General features: G+C 32.4%; 1 protein-coding gene across 5 annotated transcripts; it reads left to right on the top strand.

Moving 5' to 3' along the window:
* The first annotated feature begins 3,125 nt into the window (after positions 1–3,125).
* On the top strand, positions 3,126–18,987 carry LOC116768874 (sex determination protein fruitless). 5 transcript variants are annotated; one of them, XM_061529458.1, is made up of 8 exons: positions 3,126–3,283; positions 4,092–4,243; positions 5,688–5,825; positions 5,912–6,013; positions 8,353–8,595; positions 8,948–9,103; positions 10,181–10,295; positions 17,432–18,987. In XM_061529458.1, exons 2-8 carry the CDS (start codon positions 4,118–4,120, stop codon positions 17,662–17,664), a joined length of 1,113 nt encoding a protein of 370 aa, XP_061385442.1. In that variant the 5' UTR covers positions 3,126–3,283; positions 4,092–4,117; the 3' UTR covers positions 17,665–18,987. The 5 variants fall into 5 exon arrangements, with proteins under 5 accessions (XP_061385442.1, XP_032515625.2, XP_061385440.1 ...); XM_032659734.2 differs by lacking the exon at positions 17,432–18,987 and adding an exon at positions 13,457–16,952; XM_061529456.1 differs by lacking the exon at positions 17,432–18,987 and adding an exon at positions 11,237–13,288.
* The last annotated feature ends 589 nt before the right edge of the window (positions 18,988–19,576 follow it).

Below are 19,576 nucleotides of genomic sequence, written 5' to 3'. Positions count from 1 at the left end.
CGTCCCGCGGGCCGCGCACCCGTTGAATTTCTATTGTTTAGATTGGAAAACTAAGTGCACCGTCCTAGTTGACTTTCTCCTTCATTATTAGATTGCTGATTTCGTCACAACGAATCCTCACGGCATTCAGATTTCGCCTTAACCTCTCATTCAGATGCGCAATTGCTTCCAATTCAGTCTTACCAGAAATAATCAAGGCAGATCACGGATGAGATTGAAAGGGGATTAAAATATTAATTTAAACCATTGCCACCATTAAGAAGACAATCGAAATAACAGCTAGATGTCTATGGGTGAGGACGAATCGATTTCCTAATAGCTCTGTGTGGCCAGCCGACCCACTGGAGATTGACTCATTTGCACTGCATTACATTACCGAGTGACACGAACAGCCACTCTCATCATGCCCGTAATGAAGAGATTGCATACATTATTTTATCAATTACTGATTTATTTCCATTTTTATTCATAGATATTATAATTTATAAATTTAAACTTCATTTTGTTTGTTTTGATATTAAAAAATATAAATTTTATTCGTACATTTAAATATATAAATTTATAACAACTTTAATGAATCTTAATATATCGTCCGCATTTCCGTGATATAAAGAAATTTTATCAAATAATATAATATATGACTCACTCCCAAATGTGTACAGTGATCACACTAAATAGAACATAGATATGTATGTACATGGCAATGCAAAGTGCGGCCTCGTTAATCGTTTCACGTGTGTACAATCACTTTGAAATCGATCCACCAATCAACAGTCAGCTCTAGTGTCGAGTAAGATATTTCACACGTTTCCAGGTGCGATGAATACATACCTCTGTGATAAACAAGCTTTACGAACAAACCCTCTGAAATGTCATTTCGTTGATAAAGCACATAACATGAAAGTGATGAGATATAAGCGTTACGTACGGAGTGAAATGCAACACGTGCTTTTACAAACTACTAGAAATGCTATTGTTGTGACTAGTTCCACATTTCAATTAAATTTATGCAATGCATTTAAGAATATAGATTTGGCATTATAAAAAGATATTCATTAATTTCCCTTTACTCAATAATTAAAACGCTTTTTGATTGAAACTTCTTGGAATTATACGATGTTTTAATTTTAATCTAAATTCTTTCTAACGTACTTACAATATTTTATTACTTACCCATGTCAGTATATGCTGACGTCATCATACCTACAGATCTCTAAAAAAACACTGGATCCACTTGATTTTTTGATACTTCTGTACTTTTTTATTATTTTTTGTCTATGGCTTGGAAATTCGAAAACACACTCAAGTGCGTACATTGACAGAGTGTTTTACATTTTAACCGGTTTCAAATATAAATATAATCTTAAATACTTGATATTTTACGGATATGTACGGAAACAAAAATTATGTTAATAGTATCACTATTTAATGTTAGTTTAAATAACAATTTGTGAATGTAAAGGTTACTTCGATTCAAAAACCTTAAATTTAAAGAAGACTACAATCACGAAACATAAAAGTCATTTATTGAAAGAAATTGTTCTTTACACCACAATCATTGCAATAATTTCCAAACAACGAATAAATTCTTATTTTAATAATAAAATATTTCATATTCGTCTTTTATTAAATCTTAACAGCTTAAATTGAATCATATCTACTGAAAGGATTTTTTTAATCCGCATTTTTTTTAATAATACTTATTGTACATGGATGTAAAACGAGTATGAATAAAAAAAAATGTTCAAGAGAAAGCACTTCAACAATTTGTTCTATTCGCTGATGTAACCCTTTTGATTTACGACCTTCTTTAAAACTAACATATCATATTATCATAATCCATTCTCTCGAATTTTTTTTTTCTTATATACATATATAAAAGTTTTCTAAGGTAACTGAAAAGGTAATAATTTTTTTTTTCCAAAATTGTTCTCTTAAATTAATGTGAAGTCATAAAATTAATGTCTGTTCCTTTTGAATAAGTGTATAGATAGATCCCTTCCGCGAAATAAGTAAATTTGAACTAATATAAATATTTATTAAATATATCAGTTAAGATTTTTTAAGAAACCAAAGATTTCAATAATTATTTTTATAAACAAAATCTGAAACAACTTTTAATACATTGTAACGATAGATATACTTGTAATTATATGCTGCTTTTTTACAAAAATGACAAAGAATTTATAACAAATCTATAACAATTTTCACAAACTTTACGTGTGCTCAATATGTAGAGTTCAGGGTTTGAGATAGTACCCAAACGATAATTTTGTCCCTTCAAACCTACAAACTGACCAATTACTACAATAACTATAAGCTGTGTAAATTACTTCAAATTCAATAACATTACACACTTTTAAGTAACGAATATAAAAACTAAGCATACGAATCATATTAAAAACAAGAAATTTAGTTAGGCTGTGGTTTAAAAAAAAATCTAGACCTATGTAAACGAATATATAATAATACGACTATTAATTACATTTTATATACATATATATAGCATTGCAATAAATAGTATTCCTCTAACCCACAAAACTGATTGAACTATTATTCGTCTATCTTAGCATAGAATAACATCAACCGTATCAAAAGGTCAGTGTCCTATGACGAAATAAACAATTTCGCATGGCCGCCATACAGCGTCATCTAGTTCAAACTTTGAACATCAAGAGTGCAACTGATAACCAAGCATGTTATTCCAGATGTCGCTACATGCAGAAGGATGTGCAAAATTTGTGATAACAAAAATGTCAAGGCCAATGTTATAAATCTGAGAATAGTATTACATTTTCTTTGTTTTAGTCGTAAATAGTTGTCAAATTATACATGTTTTACGTAGGATAAGGATTATTTGTACATTTTATAGCCTGTGTTATAAATATTTTGTTTAAAATCATTTTTAACAAACATAACCTCTTTTTTGTGTCTACGGAAGAAATATAATTGAAGTATTTTATTAAAAGGTATTCTTTTTCATCTCTATTTACTATTTCAATAAGTTTCTATTTAGTGTGTGCTTTTACATAAGTATTAAACAAAATTCATCAAAGGAAACCATAAAAAAATACAAAATAATATTGCAAAATTTAAATTTAGCGCGTCCTTTAGAAACGCATGAAGTTCGCGTTGCGAATACTGGCCGATTATGATGTGAAAGATATTCCGAAGGCCGTGAGGTGCCGTGAGTGAACACGGAAATCGAGATGTGTGTGTGGTCAAAAAGACAGTGCAAGGTAGGGGTCGGGTGGCGTTTGTGATGGCAAAATTTTTGCAAATGGTGAGTTAGGAATCATTGACTTTGTGTATATTATAGTTGTTTTATTAATTGTGATGGTGAATTAATTGAGTGTTAAAGAATATTTCATTGTTGATTGATAATTTTAAGAATCTGAGATACGGGAACTGCAAATGGCGCTACGAATAGTCAAAACTTGACACAACTACGCGTTTAGAAATCCCGTTTGTCCTTAGTTGTTCAATTTTTGAACACTCCGAGTGTTTAGTGGTAACAGCAATAATGGTGCATTATCAAATACCTGCAACCACGCGTTTGAAATTAGCAACTGGCACATCCAGCTTGGCGATTATAACGGTGTCAGCATGTTGCGATTTTTTTGGCCAGCGGTACTACTTTTCTAAACTCGTTTTATAGACGGCTAGAGGTTTTCGCGTCCCGTAGGGTCGGTGGCCCCGTCGTCAGCATTCTGGAATTAAATTACATAATGTATGGGTCTAGTTTGGAGCATGCAACAAGTAGATATGTGTCGGCGCTCGGCGGTCTAACTGTCAATGTGGAGTACAGTAAGGTTGCTGCCCGCGGCCCCTATTAATTCGAGCCGCTGATGTCACTTATCTCTGCGCTCTACTATCTAGGCCCTATGGCCGCCAATTTTTTGCACATAATGATTTTAATATAAATCTAGTCCCCAACGCACGTGTCTAATTACTCTTGACTTCAGAAAGGTATAAAAACAAGAATAGACAGCAACCCCATTAGTGTGTTTATAATGTTGGTGTTGCGAATTTTTTATATTTTGATTTATTACTTTGTTAACTTTTGATTACAGCTTTTGATCATTTTTCAGCACGATCACTGACACTAGCACCAACAATGGACCAGCAATTTTGTTTGCGCTGGAACAATCATCCAACCAACCTGACAGATGTGCTTGCAAGCCTATTACAGAGAGAGGCACTATGTGATGTTACACTAGCATGCGATGGGGAAACAGTCAAGGTAAATACTCCCTTTTATGCATTATTAATGATAGTCATTTTAAAATAGTTGAATTATATGTAATAGAAAACATCTAGTTCTATGAAGGTCTGGAAAGTGAGCCGATGGTATCAATAGCATTAAATTCACTAAACATTATTTACAATACAAATACTAGTTACTAGTCATTATGGAATTACATATATATTTTTTTGTTGTTACATTCATGCCAGTGTTTATTTATTATGTCATAACAAAATCCATACAATAGTAAACAAACATAAGTTATGATTATAAAAACAATAATTAATCAAGATGTCATGTTCATTCTCCTAGTATGATTTGTAATCGTAAAAGATAATTTTAGAGATTATATATGTATATATATAAAGATTGAAATCCCTAAATGGACTTAAACTAGTGTGTATTACGCATAACAAATGGAGTACTAGAACATTTTTATGTTTAAATATTCATATATCATTTGATTCAAAGTTTCCATTTAATGAGCCACTAAGCCAAGGCAGACTGGTAGTAAATTTAAATATTTGCTTATTTCACAAGGTTGCAAACCATAATAATTCAGTGTTAAAATAAAAAAAAAACTTAAAGGCAGTTTACATATATAATAAATATATTATCTAAAAATATGCTATGTGGAAATCAGTTTTATTGCCTTTATGATTACTGAACATTTTTTAATATTTATACCATGACAAAGAAAAGTTAATATCCGGGCTATTACTTTGATGTATATTAAAATTATAAATAACTTATACGTGATTAAAATAACAAAGAAATCTTATTTCTTTTTCATCTTCAAAGATTTATTGCAAATCGTTTATCACAATTGTGAAACAAAATTTAATATATGAAAACAAAGTGACTGTTAGAAATGTTAATATATTAAATAAAAATAAATCAAAACTTGTAACAATTCTAGCAAATCTCAATCAAGTTTTAAAACAATAATTTGCTGGTGATATCATAGTTTCTAAATTTTTTACCTAAATCTATGAAAGTTTATGCTAATAAAATGCAATTTACTTTGTAGGTCGACAGTGAATAGTTTAGGTAGGAGTATGCAGAAGATTTGCAAGTTTTTAACTTTCTAAATTTTATGGCACTAGTTTGGCAAGTTTTAGGGTTTAGAAAACAATATTAATGTATTACTCTTATTGATGGCCACACATTCCTTATGTTTTGCAGATGAATTTTACAATATCACTAATATTAAAAAAAAAATCCAAACCATATAAACTGTTGCATAGATTTTGTTTTGTGTTCATAACATTGAAGACAAATTTTACACCGAAAAATGTATTTAAATAATAATAGGTTTATGAAAATGATGCTTAAATATGTACATCTAACAATTATAACTGTAAAGACCTTCGGACTGAAATTCTTTTGTTTAATATATCTATTATTATAGGCTCATTGACATATTTGTGTTATATTTTAGGCACACCAGACAATACTATCAGCATGTTCCCCGTATTTTGAAAGTATATTCTTACAAAATTCACACCCGCATCCCATTATATTCCTTAAAGATGTGAGGTTCTCAGAGATGAAATCTCTGTTAGATTTTATGTATAAGGTATGTATTTATTGTATAGTAAATGACTTTTTGTTATATACAATTTTAATAATTATACATTTATTTATATTCAATATAAATTTTAGGGAGAGGTGAATGTTGGCCAAAATATGCTACCAATGTTCCTAAAGACTGCCGAAAGTTTACAAGTTAGAGGTTTGACAGAGAATAATACGTTGAATACTAAGGTGAGTACCTTTGAATATAACACATAAATTAATGTAAAACAAAAAAAACCATTCCAATTTAACATATGAGAAATTAAATTTATAACAAAAGTTTGGAATTCCATGTTAATTATACATAAAAGTCGTTTTTAAAGAGTTGTTTGCCGTTAGAACGGTAACATCGATTTTGTATACATATATATTATAAATTAACGGTTACTGGGCCGTTCTCTATCTCGCAAGGGTGGAGATAATGTTAAAATTCACTGTATAAACTACGTAGAGATAAATGATCTTGTTTCTTAGATGCTATCTCGTTCATAGATAGATTATACATGTCCTAATTTTATGCTTGATCCGAAAATAGCACCCGAAAACGCGTGTTTAAAAAAAAATACTGTACCTAACATTCTTGCGTCGGTATAACAAAATTTAGTATTGCATACTTGTAGTGCAGTTCGCTTTGACTGATTTAAGATGAATATTTTACTTCAGATTCTAAAAGAACGACTATTTTGAATTATTACCTTGTTGCTATGTGTACAGTTGAACTGATTTCATATTCTCTTACAATTGAAAATCATACATTTCATTACGTATTTTACTGGACTTTCGCCGTTAGTTTTCTAGCGATTTTATTATGATGATACAAAATAGTACAAAAAAATAATAATTATATTGTAAGAGATAAAAAATATATAAGCTCATGTCACATATTATAAGTAATTTATTTTATTTACGTGAAATAAATTAACCAATTAATTTTTGATGTATCAAAATGCGCTAGAGCGCCAGACAGACAAGTCTGGCATATTGCTTAGAAACAGTAGGTACAGTGGCCTTGAAGTTTGGGTGAGCAATGACCCTTTATTTATGCGAATTTATTGCTAAATTATAGTGTTCGTACCTAGTTAAAGGCAATCGATGGCACGACGCCTAGACGAATAACAAAGCGGTTATAAATACTAGCATTTAAAACGTACCTTTTATAAAATATTTTATATTAAATCAACGTATTTTTTTTTTTACATATTTAATAATTTATGTATAAATTCGTAATTGCAACTGGATTTAAGCATCATAACAGTGCGTACGCACGTTAGTTAATAACAAACAGGCTAATTATAATATCTCAATTCCACAAAGATGCGCATACGCAGACCTCACGTGCACATATTTACTACGGACTCGTTTACGGACCGGTTCCTTAAAGCAACTGTCACACCATCCTCCGGTACATTACTATATAAAAATTTCACACTTTCGTGTGTCGACAAAATTAATTAGTTTATTTCATCAAGATAAATCTCAGGCCGGGTTCTCGAACTGAACTTTAATCAACGATTATAACAAATAATGGCCCCGAAATAACATTAAATTTGTTATTCTTAATAACCGTTCATTAAGACGAATATACATATATTATATCATCGGTATAAGTAGTTTAGTATCGAATGTAGCGGTAATATTTGATGTATCTACATTTTCGGGATTCGATAAGAAACTTGTATATCATAATATAAAATCATATACCTACTAGTATGAACTTAATACATTAACCGTTAAGCTTAAAATTATTGCACATTAGTTAAAGGGGTCAAGAATGATCAACAGGCAACATTATATACATGGTGTTGCCACTTCTGTATCAGCACCGTAATTCGTAATAAAATTCCTGTACGTAAGTCTTTAAAATCATTAATAAAACTTTAGAATTTCTTTGTGATACCGTTGTTAATGCAAAACGTTTTTATCCCTTGCCGGAAGCGGCATAAGTAAAAAGCGTTAAGGATGAGAGAACGATGGAGAAACATTTTTAATTGGTTCAAACTATTTTCTTAGCTCAATAAACTTAAAAAAAAAACCAGTCACGCAAGAGATTTCGCGTGTTAAAGGTTCTGATTATTTCCATTCGTTGGACAACGTGCGAGTTCGTTGTTCCTTATAATTTTCGTATAACACTAAAAATTTTAAATATACCGTTTGAGTTTATAATAAATGAAATGATAACATATAAATTTAATTTAACATTCCATCAACCTAGATCATTATTTATTACAACACTTAATCTGACGAACGACCAGAAACCGTTACGGGTTACCATGGGAATACTTATAATGTTATTCACTATCGAATTTCAGCTTAAAAACCACGTTATCTTTTTTACTGATTTACAAAATGATACTTAAAACTGTGATTTGATATTTTTATATCTGTACATAAAAATCGTATTCAATACTGTTTGGGGCCAAAAATTTTCGTATATCAGCTTAGATTAATTACGTTTATACTTTATAAGTTTACCTCTAATGTAACTGTAAATATTTATAATGTTATCTTATATTTAATTGTAACGTTAGTCAGAGGAGCGGTCGACTCCCAGCGTGAGTGCTGAGAATTTATCCCGCGGTGAGTTCGCCACACCGCCTGCTGCTCATGCGCTCGCAGCTCTAACACCGCTGCCGCAGTCACAGTCACTGCCGCAATCGCTGCCGCAGCCGCTGCCGTTGCCGTTGCCGCCGCACGCGCCGCTCGAGAAGCGACGCAGGAAGAACTCCACCGCGCCAAGGGACGATATCGATCTGTCCTACCGACATTATGAGGTGAAAAAGGTTTTAGGAACGTTTCTTATTCATGTTTCTCAATAGAAAAGTACGATCTAGCAATCAGTTAAGTATGATTTTGCGATAGCAAATATTTATGAATTGCAAATGTTATCTCACCTCGACTAATTGGACTTTCACTTCAAAATTATTTGATTTGGCTGAGTAGCTGTTCAATGATATATTCTTCTTAAAACACGTTATAATAAGGAAATAAAATATTAGGACATCGTAAATTTTTCAATTGAAATAAAGATAATTCGACCCTTTATTCTTGTCTTAGTCTTAACATTAATGTCAAGTTTGTCATAGACTTGTATTATGAATCCACTATAACAAGATCTATATTCAGGGGCACGTGAAGGCTAGCAAAGGTTCAACCGGCTCTGGTTCCGAGCCGTCGACTCCTCCACCAGCTCACGGCCGCGCCGCTCGCTCCCCAGCATTGCTCGTTAAACAAGAGCCAGACTACACGCAACACCACTCCTACGACCAGACTCACCTCACGGTCAGTGTGGAAGCACACTTACATCACGCGTATATTCGTGTGGTATACCTTTATATGACTTAGTGCTTATTGCGCTCAGTGTGGATATACCAGTATAGGAGCAAAAGGGATGTACACTTATATCACGTGTATATTGACTCACGTGATCAGTGTGGATCCACCTTAATATGTCTCCTTAGTGCATACGCTTTGTAGATATACCTTTACAGGAACCAAACTTCAGTATGGACTCACAAGTCATTAAGAATCAAAAACTCAGGAAACTCAGGATTAAATGATAGTAGTCAGTGTCGTTTGTTATAACTTCAGTCATTATTTTCGTTTATTTCCGATGACAGGCACGATCTTTTTCTTTTGTATTTAATTTGAAACGTTCTTTCCTAAGTTATTTTTTTTTATTTCCATCAAAACTTTAAATGACAACAGAAAGGAAGGGATCTGCGTGTTACTAAAATATATTAAATTGCTTCGTTGCAAAGTAAAGCAGATCCTTTCCTTCTGTTGGCAGATGGAGGAGCCAGATGATCAAGACGTGTCTGCGAACCGAGCTCAAACACGGCGAAATGTTGACGAAAACATATCAAATCATTCCATTCTAGAAACGATTTTATCGAAATCATCAACTAAATGTTCTAAATCATTAAAATCACGTCCCGTCAAACAATCAGCGCGATTCAGATTAAACTGGTTGTCATATTACAAATGGTTGAAATATGATAAGAATAAAAACATCATGTACTGCACATATTGCAGAAAATGGTCTCATGAACTGAGCATTCAAAGATCATCGTTTATAGAGGGCAATTCAAATTTCCGTCTAGAAATTGTTAATCATCATTATAAAAGTAAATCGCATAAGTTTTGCGAAGAACGCGAGCTCACTGCCAATTCGAAAAGGAATTAAAAGACTGTATTTTGTAATTTTCTAATAAACGTTAAAAAAATTGAAAATCGAATGTAAAGGTTTTATTTTTTAATCCACAATCAGACAAAGGTCAGCTCGTATTGTGATTAATAATAGAGTAATTAATTATGTCTTCATCAAAATTAATATATATGGCCGGCTACAAATTTCAGGGAATGGGAGTGAATGATATGGCATCAATGATAACCCAGCACTCGATGAACAACGATTGCAACGAGAGCGAACCCGTAATGCCGCCTCACCCCGACCAGACGGACACCATTGACGGTGAGTTCAAAGGTCGCTTATAGAACATTGCCTAGTAGGAGTTCGCATCGTCAACCTAAATACTAATGGTTAATTTCTTCTCACCGTCCATATATATGATAACTATATTCATTGTAACGAAAAAGAGCTTGAAGCTTTCGGTGCTAAGATTTGACAACGCCAACTCCAACTAAATGCATAAATCACAGATTATAAATATTACGTAGATTAAAAACTTCTCTACATATATATAATCTGTGCGGTTCTGTAGTGACTGGGGGATTTATTGCATACATATAATTGAGACCGGCCCGTTATGATATAAAACCGTCATTATGATATTACCTTTTACGGTTTTTATTCATGAATTATTAGAATTATTATTACAGTTGCCGGTTACTCAACATCGAACGGGCCTATCTCGATAGCTTGTTTATTTGTTTATATAATTTGCTCTGAATAACGCTTGCTAATATATAGGGATGAAAATTTATTATTGTTTTAATAAAATTTGATTCCTGTATATTAACATCAGTAGTACATTATCACGCATGCGCAAACCGTTCACCCTCCGCATGCTCTGTGATGTGCTTACAATATCATATTAATTTGCACTTATCATACAAAAAAATGCTTTTTAATTTCATTCTTTTTAATGCTTTTTTAATAATTTTCTATTTTATGAAGAAATCGGTGTGAAATGTATTCAAAACAATGATTTGGCGCCCCCGCTGGGACATAGGTTATATGCAATATTATTGGTGAATTAAAATGAACACTACGAAGTATTTAGTGTGTTTACAAAAAAAAAAAACCTAGCATGTAAATATGGTTAAGGCGACATGTGTAAGAGTGCGCTAGTGGTTTGTAGTTCACATGAAGGATATTAGGATACTTTTTTGTGGATTAAGTAGCATGCCATATGATAAATGCCAGCTGTGAAGCAGTTAAATATATTGCAGGTGATAAATATGCGGACGAGAATGATATACCTCAAGAGCATTTCGGCCAAAATATAACAAATATTGAGAATATAGTAAAATCTTTTAGGATAGCATTAAATCATAGATCACACAGTCCAATGACCTGTCAGATATGTGGTAAAACTGTAAGCAATATCAAGAAGCACATGAAATCACACAATCCAGAACAACACAAATGCCCTCTCTGTCCGATTATACTAACAAGGGCTGACAATCTAAAACGCCATCTAAGAATGAAACATTGTTCAGTACTAGGTCTTAACAATATATCAAATATTCAAACCAAATGTTAGATAGAATATTGTCTCTCGTCTAGATTAGCCAAAAAAAAAACACGAATTTGTTATAGGTTAAAGATCTGAAATCTGCTATTTGCATTTATTCCTACTGTCCATTGGAAAGGTCATACTAACAATTCACAAGCAGATATTTTTTAATTTATATAATTATCCTCTCCTTAACAAAAAAATAAAGAGAAAACTGTATTTACTGTTTTATTGAAATTAAAAAATTTATATTGCAACTTCTGTATCATGAACAGTATGAAGTGCAGATTCTCTTTTGTGTTTGACTATACTTTTAACTAACAAGATGCGCTTTTACATTAATATCGATGGTTACCAAAATATTTGTAAGTTATGTATTTAGAATTAAGGTGTGGTGTGTTTTATGAAAATTTTGGTATTTAAAATTTGTTTGAGGGGTAACTATTGTATACTTATTTAAATAACATCACTTGATTATATTAATAAAAAAAATCATTTCACTTCACTCATATAATAACATCATCTTTCTTCTAAGCAGAAACTTCAATAGCAATTTCACATCAGTACCAATAGTATCCAAAAATAATTATATTCACATACCCGGCATACATTTATCATCAGTCAGTCCTTTATAATTTTTCACAGATATAATCTTATCAACATAAAATAATTTCCTAATGAACACTTAAAACTTATTTTTATTTTTCAATAAAATTAAATTGGAATTACTTAAAAATAAATTATCCCCACCATTACATCATGCCTCTTTAAAAATCAAAAAAATTGGAATCTCTTAGTTTATTATTTATTTGGAACAAGGACAAAATTTTATATTGTGTATGTTTTAGTAATGATAAGTGTAAAAAGATCGGATATCATGTAAGATATTTTTTAATGCTTGTTGTGTTTTTTTTTTTCTTTTGATATCTTCAAAAATTTGTGCCTTAAATATTTCTATAAATGAAATCCGGTCTATTATAATGTCCAAAGCTATGATCTCTTAATGTTCCTCGTAGAGTTTGTAAGGAAACGAGTAAGTTGTCAGTTATTTTAAGACTGATATATAATTAAAGTATGTGCTCTAGGGAAAAGCGTCTTGGTATTAATTTATTTCATAAATTCCAATTTAACTTAATTTTTTTTTTGTGATTAAGTTGATCGTTACTGTGTGTTCGTTGCAAATATAATCCTTTATTTTTACCTATTTCTTTTCATTTTCATCCTATTTCCATGCTTTCTTTTTATTTATAGCAAAACCTATATCTTAATCTGCAATATGTATACAGCCTTGGTGACAGTAAAAAGTAACAATCACTTGCAAATATTAACACAAATAATAACAGACACCATTTCTTCAATCATTGATTCATTACTGCATGGATCTCTTGTTAAAACTATCATACTAAAAGTTATTTTGAAGTTTTGTTCAAATAATTTTAAATAAATTAATCTTTATAAATGCTTTTAATAGTGCTAGGAGGAGCAAATAGTATAGCATTAACAAATTTATTAAAAGCTTTTTGAATAGTGCTAATAATATGTTAATTACCCATACTTAATCAGTTCTATTCTATTCGTCTACAGTAGAAACTGGAAAATAACTCCACAAAAATATATACGTGTATAAATGTTGGGAGTTGTGTTCTCTACCTTATACATATCAAAAAAGCTTCTCCATATTCTACTGTAGCATTGTGACGTCACAAATTGTATTTTGTAACTAAGATTTGTTAGTTTATATAATTTCAAAAAAAAAATAACAAAATCTTACAATGTATAAATAAATGCATCCCAAAAAAGGGCTTAACAATAAAAATGGCCTAATCGTTAAAAAAGCGCACCGACCGTTGAATTGCGAGTGTTTTGGGTCGGTGTAGGCCATTTTTAGGCGAGCCGTGACGTGTCCGGGTGAGTGAGGGCTCGCTGGTTGCAGGCTCGAAGGGCTGGCACATGAGGCTGACGTTCGAGCGTGTGGCGGGCGCCCTCAACCTGCACCGCTGCAAGCTGTGCGGGAAGGTGGTCACTCACATCAGGAACCACTATCACGTGCACTTCCCTGGACGGTTCGAGTGCCCGCTATGCCGAGCCACCTACACGCGCTCGGACAACCTGCGCACGCACTGCAAGTTCAAGCATCCGGCTTACAACCCCGACACGCGCAAGTTCGAGGGCGCGCCGGTGGCCGTGGGCGCGGGCGTGGGCGTGGGTGGCGCTCACGGGCCTCACGCAGCTCATGCGCCGCCGCCGTTGTTCGCGAACCACCTGGACGCGGGCTTCGACTGATCGTCCGCGTACCGGCTCCGGCTCGGCCTCGACGGCCTCGATGGTCTCCACGGCCTCGACGGCCTCTGAACGCCCGCGGCCGCGACCCGATAGAACGTTCTCCTATTTAGGATTAAGCTGAAGTGCTATTACTTAAGCGGGCCTTCGTTGAGTTCTTAACACTCGTTTTAGTATTGTCTCGGTTGTGCGTTTGACTTGCCCCAGTGTGACCTTGTATATTGATTCCTCGCGGACATGTTGACGATTCCGTAACGGAGTTTTACCTTAAGTCTATGTTACTAAGATAATGACTCGAAGCGTATGTAAGTAGGTAAGCAAAAATTTTTTTCTATACCAATCGCTATACGGGAACGGGCAAAAGCAATAATATGATGTTAATTTTTTATTACCATATTATTTTTTTATATTGTATCGATAGAAATCTTAAGCTATTTAAATATACACTTATATTGAGTAGCGGTCCGACCGCGAAGTGATGCTGGCTATTAACGACCGCCCTCGGACGGGCCCCCATTGTCTTGTTATATTTATTCTTTAGATAGGAAATTATGAGTTTCCTGTAGCTAATTATATTTATGTTATTATATAATTATCCTATGGCTGGTGTGGAACGACAACGGAAAACGGATACATAAGGAACTGGCAAGAGATTGTGATCTGTCGTTGGTCAACGACATATAAATATTGACTGAATCTCAGTGTAGATGCATTTGTAACTCTATGAGGCCTTTGCGAGATGGATAATTAATAAAGTTTTGTGATGTATTAACGGATAGCGCCTAAGGAAACATACGAAAAGATTTTTATACTAGACTAGTTGATCTATTTACGGAGATTGTTTTTTTTTTATACTTAGATATATTTCTATCGTCTGATTTAATATAATTTTATATCTATATTTATATACCTATGTAATATGATTTATTAGTGTTGTTTGTTTTTATTGATTCATTATATAGTAACAGTGATTTCGATTGATCAGTTGACGGCTAGACGTAATACTTGCGATGTTAACATGTTTTATTATTTTATCGTTGGTAGGTTTAGTTTTGGTAAGTCGTGATCGGTGCTGGAGGTCAAAGACCTCTTTCAATTATTTTAAGGTAGGGAGGAACGATTTGAGGTTGCGCATTTAGTAACTAATATTGGCATTCTACAATTGGGACTAACCTAGCGTTTATGTATGTATTTTTCAATTTAATATTTAAGAATTGTTACATTTTTAGCTAAACACTTAGAGTGATACGGTAACTGAAATGTGATAAAATGGTATGGTGCTAGAATGAAGAGTGAACACGCTGCGATTCTACTCCTATTGTAATAATAATGTTTTAACGATTAGTTAATTTGCATTAATGTAAGGCATCTACCATCAGGTTGCATCTGCAAAGACAACGGGTACTAACATACGCGTCTCGTATAAAAAAACACTTAGAGATTACAGTATCACTCGAGATTTTTATCTTAATTTAATTTTTTCAGACCTCTTGAAATTTACTAATGTATCTAGATTGTTAAGTGGCCGATTGTATAAAAACAGTTTTAATTCTACCAAAAACATTGTATGTCGGTGGGATATGACAGCATCTTGAAAAACAATACCGTGATCGTTTCATATATTATCTAAGTTGTGGCATTAGTGCTGTTTAGTAGCTGTGAACATGCAATTCACTTGTGCAATTTTTTTTTTTTTTAATATATATATATATATATTTTTTTTATAATAGTCATAACTCGTACCTAGATTATACAATTTGTCTATTAAATATAGGGGCCCACTTGATATATAAGCACTAAGCTCGTTTGTTCCTTTACCAATATATAATATACTACCAAACGTTTCTTCCACAAAGAATTATTATATTTAATTTTTAAGATTAATGAAGATTTTTTATATCTAACTTTCTAAATAATGTGGGCGCTTATCATTTGATGGCATTTCATACTCAGTGCAATATTGCTAGTTATTTAATAACGTAACCAAACTAAAGGATATTTTAAAAATAATTAATGTCTTTGAAGAGAGTAACTACCAAGTTATATTTACATAAGTGAATCCTAATTTCTATTATAACCCAGCGTAACGAGGTTTGGTTTACGGGACTGTACAGGTTATATAGCTGGTAATATTAAGTTAGCTTGTTTACCTCTGCCAATCGTAATGTTTTTTACTGTATATTAATTTATTGTCGCGCAAGTTAAAAGTCTATTGTTGAATAGATCATAGCTATCCGGTACGGGTTCCATTGCCCAGTGTTAGGAGGAAAGTACGTTGAACGCTTCATCTAATCTTGAATGCATTTTTTGTATGTTATTATCACTGGAGACCAATTTTTGAATAATGTATTTGCTTTGGCAAATGTTTTAGTAACATAGTGTATTATTTTAGATATTTTAGGTTAGGATACTTTGATAGTGTCTGGCCAGAATATTTTGGAGTATCACATCGTTTGGCTCAGAAAATATCTCCCTTTGATCTCTTTTCAGCTTTCAGAAAGTATGCAACTTAATGATTAATTTTACGAATACTACGTTATTGGACTTAATGAAAGCGAACTTATGCCATATGGAATTTACACATAAGAATAACGAATTACTAAATTTAGTCTTATGAAAATGAGGTCTTGAGGACCTAGTCACTTATTTGGCCAATCTAATTGAATATTCCAATTTATTGTATATTATAAATTTACCTTAACGTCACGTCGCGGAGATGTGGTTTTATAATTCTGAATCAATGGAGTGCAGGACGAGCTCTATGGTTATTTTCAGGATAGCGATGGTCTAGTAATGTTTTATTTTGTTTCTTCTTTGTAACATTAGCAAATTTGTTATAGTGTCGTATATCACAATAGTTTAATTTTAATAGGGACGGGGGTGTCAAATCCTATAGCCTAACAGCTGTTATATTTTTACATAAAATTTTATGAACGATTTGTTGTTTATGATTTAATGTCTTGGTTTGATGCCTCCATTAAAAGTTTAATTTAAATAATTTTGTTTTATGCAAGCAGTTAATGCAATTTTTTTTTTTTTTATTTCACATTGTTTGATGTTATGTAATGCAATTTTAACATGTTGCAAACTCCTGCATTTATCTGTTGTATTTATTACTAATTTTTACATTAAATTGTGGTATGTTACAATTCGTGTAGTTTCAGTTGTGCGTTTTACACGCTCCACCCCATTTGCAGATTGTTATTTACCTTACCTAAATATGATGCACGGCCTCTTTTTAAGCCTAAACACTCGCCGTATCTGTGTACACAGCAATGCTTCTAGTTGAATTCATCATCATCTATACATGGTGCATGAGAAAAGATAGCGTAGCAACTGAAAGTGTTGTTGTTTGTGGGCCGTTTTGTAAATGTAGAATTTCAACAGTTCGATGTGACAACGTTACCCGCTTGTGATCAATGTGCTTAGAGATTACACAGTGAACCTAAAAACAGGGCGATTCTGTGTCTTTCATTCGATGTATATCCATAGTCTTATGAGAAGAATGAATGAAATACCGTGAAACCGTCGGTGTTTAGGTTGTCGTACCGTCTACCAAGCATGATACAGTAATACAATAGTATCGTTACGAGTTAATAAAATATATATGATGGGGGTTGTATCGCAGAACGCGGTCCCGCACAATACTCCTACCACAGCATGTTCGTTGCGGCGGCTGACAGCGCCGCCTTATGGCGTTGCAAGTCATGCGGCAAGGAGGTGTCCAACCGCTGGCACCACTACCACTCTCACACCGCCCAACGATCTCTCTGCCCCTACTGCCCCGCTACATACAGCCGCATCGACACACTGAGATCTCATCTCCGCAACAAACACACCGCTCTGCTGCTCAAACACTAAACGCAAACGCCCCCGACCCCGACCCCGATCTATGCGAAAGTGCACCGAATTTGCATCGACTTACCCACTGAGAATACTGACGTGTTTCATTCAAACTGATCATAATGTAAGGTTTATAAATGAAAAATCTCGGTAGTTTTAGAATTTTAGTTGATGCCAGTTCGTATGCGCACTGTATTATATTGACGTGTTTTGTCATGATTCTTCGAGTATTAGATAATTTATAGCACGTTTTTGTGCATTGTTTATTGTTCTATGTATGGTAAATGTTGTCAACAGGGTAAAATTATGAATTGGGTAGGTATTTTGGACTACTTATCGAGTGGGCCTTGACAGTCCGCACTCGTCTTAAAGCTTCTGTTTAATACGTCTGTTTGTAATTAATATTCATAAAAAAAATTCAATATTAAATTTCTGTCAATAGTATAAGCGTCTCAAATTTAATTATAGGCTTGGGAAATATTTAATGCTTCCCTCATCTTTCCGAAATTATCAGGAATTTAATCTATTTGCATTACAATTATTAATATAAACATATTTCCAATTAAATATAGTTTATAAGATGCATAAACGGGATCCGTTATTATATCAAGGCACATCGACTTGTAATAGCTAAATTGAAGCATATTTTTAAGTAATAATAAATTTGAATTAAACATTAAGGATAGCTCGAAGGAAACGTAACGTGAAAGACTGAAATGGCAACAACTTGTGATTGAAGCTGAATGAAGAATGGATTTTTGTAAATAAGTAGGTTGTATATCGAAATTATTTAACATCTATGTACTGGCTGTTAAGATCCAAAAAAAACTTAACATGCTGAAAATTAAGCCATTTTATCAATATCTAAGTGTTTTGTTTTGTCCCCAAATTATATTTTTGTATAGATATTATCGGCGATAAATGCATTATATTAAGTGTTTAGGTTCGAGTTTATAATGGTCCAATGTTGTTCGACTGGGTACGTAAAGTTATTAATGTATAAATATGACTATGGACGTGCTAAATTTCTTAAGCTACTTTATTATTGTAAATAAATAACTCACAATTTCTCAATGTATGATATTACATTCGGGTTAGCCAAATATAATATATTCGGGTAATTTTAAATAATAAAACTATATCTACGTTGTCTTTTGATGTACTTAAATTATAGGATATGTACATTTTGTTATGTTACATAGTTTTTTTGGTTATTGTTAAATATTTCTTCATCCAATACAGGCTTATAATATAAAATATTCCTAAGTGTTAGTGATGTAGGAAACGATTACTCAAATACATTAATGTTGTAAATAATTTTATTAAATGTAAGAAATAAAACAGACTTTTATTCATTTACACAAAACATTAAATAAAAAAAAATAGAATACATATAAGAACGTTTAATCCACATAAAAATTTTAAAGACGAATAATTCCAATATTGCACATATTATGAGTATCATTTTTCAGGATCAAGCATTTTTTCTGATCATGTTCTCGTTATTAAAAATTGCAAATATATCATTAAATTACTATAAGATACTAGTAATAAAATAAAGATATTTTTCCAAGTAAATAAATAAGATAAACACTGGCACTATTCAACAAAATTATTTAGTTTATCTCCCTCGTTCGTACACTAATCATTCATTTCATTTATAAGAAGATTTTAAAACAAATAATGTATAACACACATCCATATTACTTATAATTCACAGATTTGATTTTTTTTTTACATTTTATCTGTTATGACTTTAATACAAAAATACTTTTTAAAATTTCTTAATACATTGCACAACATCCATGATAAGACAAACCTTTTTAAAAACTTGTAAGTGCCAAATTTGTCGAACTTACATAATATTTTTGACTTGTAGACCATATCTATACGTTCCACTAATTAATCATAAAAAATATCCTAATTTACC

This window comes from Danaus plexippus, chromosome 5 (genome assembly GCF_018135715.1).
Source record: "Danaus plexippus chromosome 5, MEX_DaPlex, whole genome shotgun sequence".
Taxonomy (NCBI): Eukaryota; Metazoa; Arthropoda; class Insecta; order Lepidoptera; family Nymphalidae; genus Danaus; species Danaus plexippus.
This window is presented reverse-complemented; position numbering and strand designations above follow the sequence as displayed.

Bases quoted from the DNA above. Each gene is read 5' to 3' on its own strand.
- LOC116768874 (XM_032659734.2), top strand. From the start codon at position 4,118: ATGGACCAGCAATTTTGTTTGCGCTGGAACAATCATCCAACCAACCTG. The intron at 4,244-5,687 runs GTAAATACTCCC...GTTATATTTTAG, and splicing joins GCGATGGGGAAACAGTCAAG to GCACACCAGACAATACTATC. The intron at 8,596-8,947 runs GTGAAAAAGGTT...ATCTATATTCAG, and splicing joins TGTCCTACCGACATTATGAG to GGGCACGTGAAGGCTAGCAA.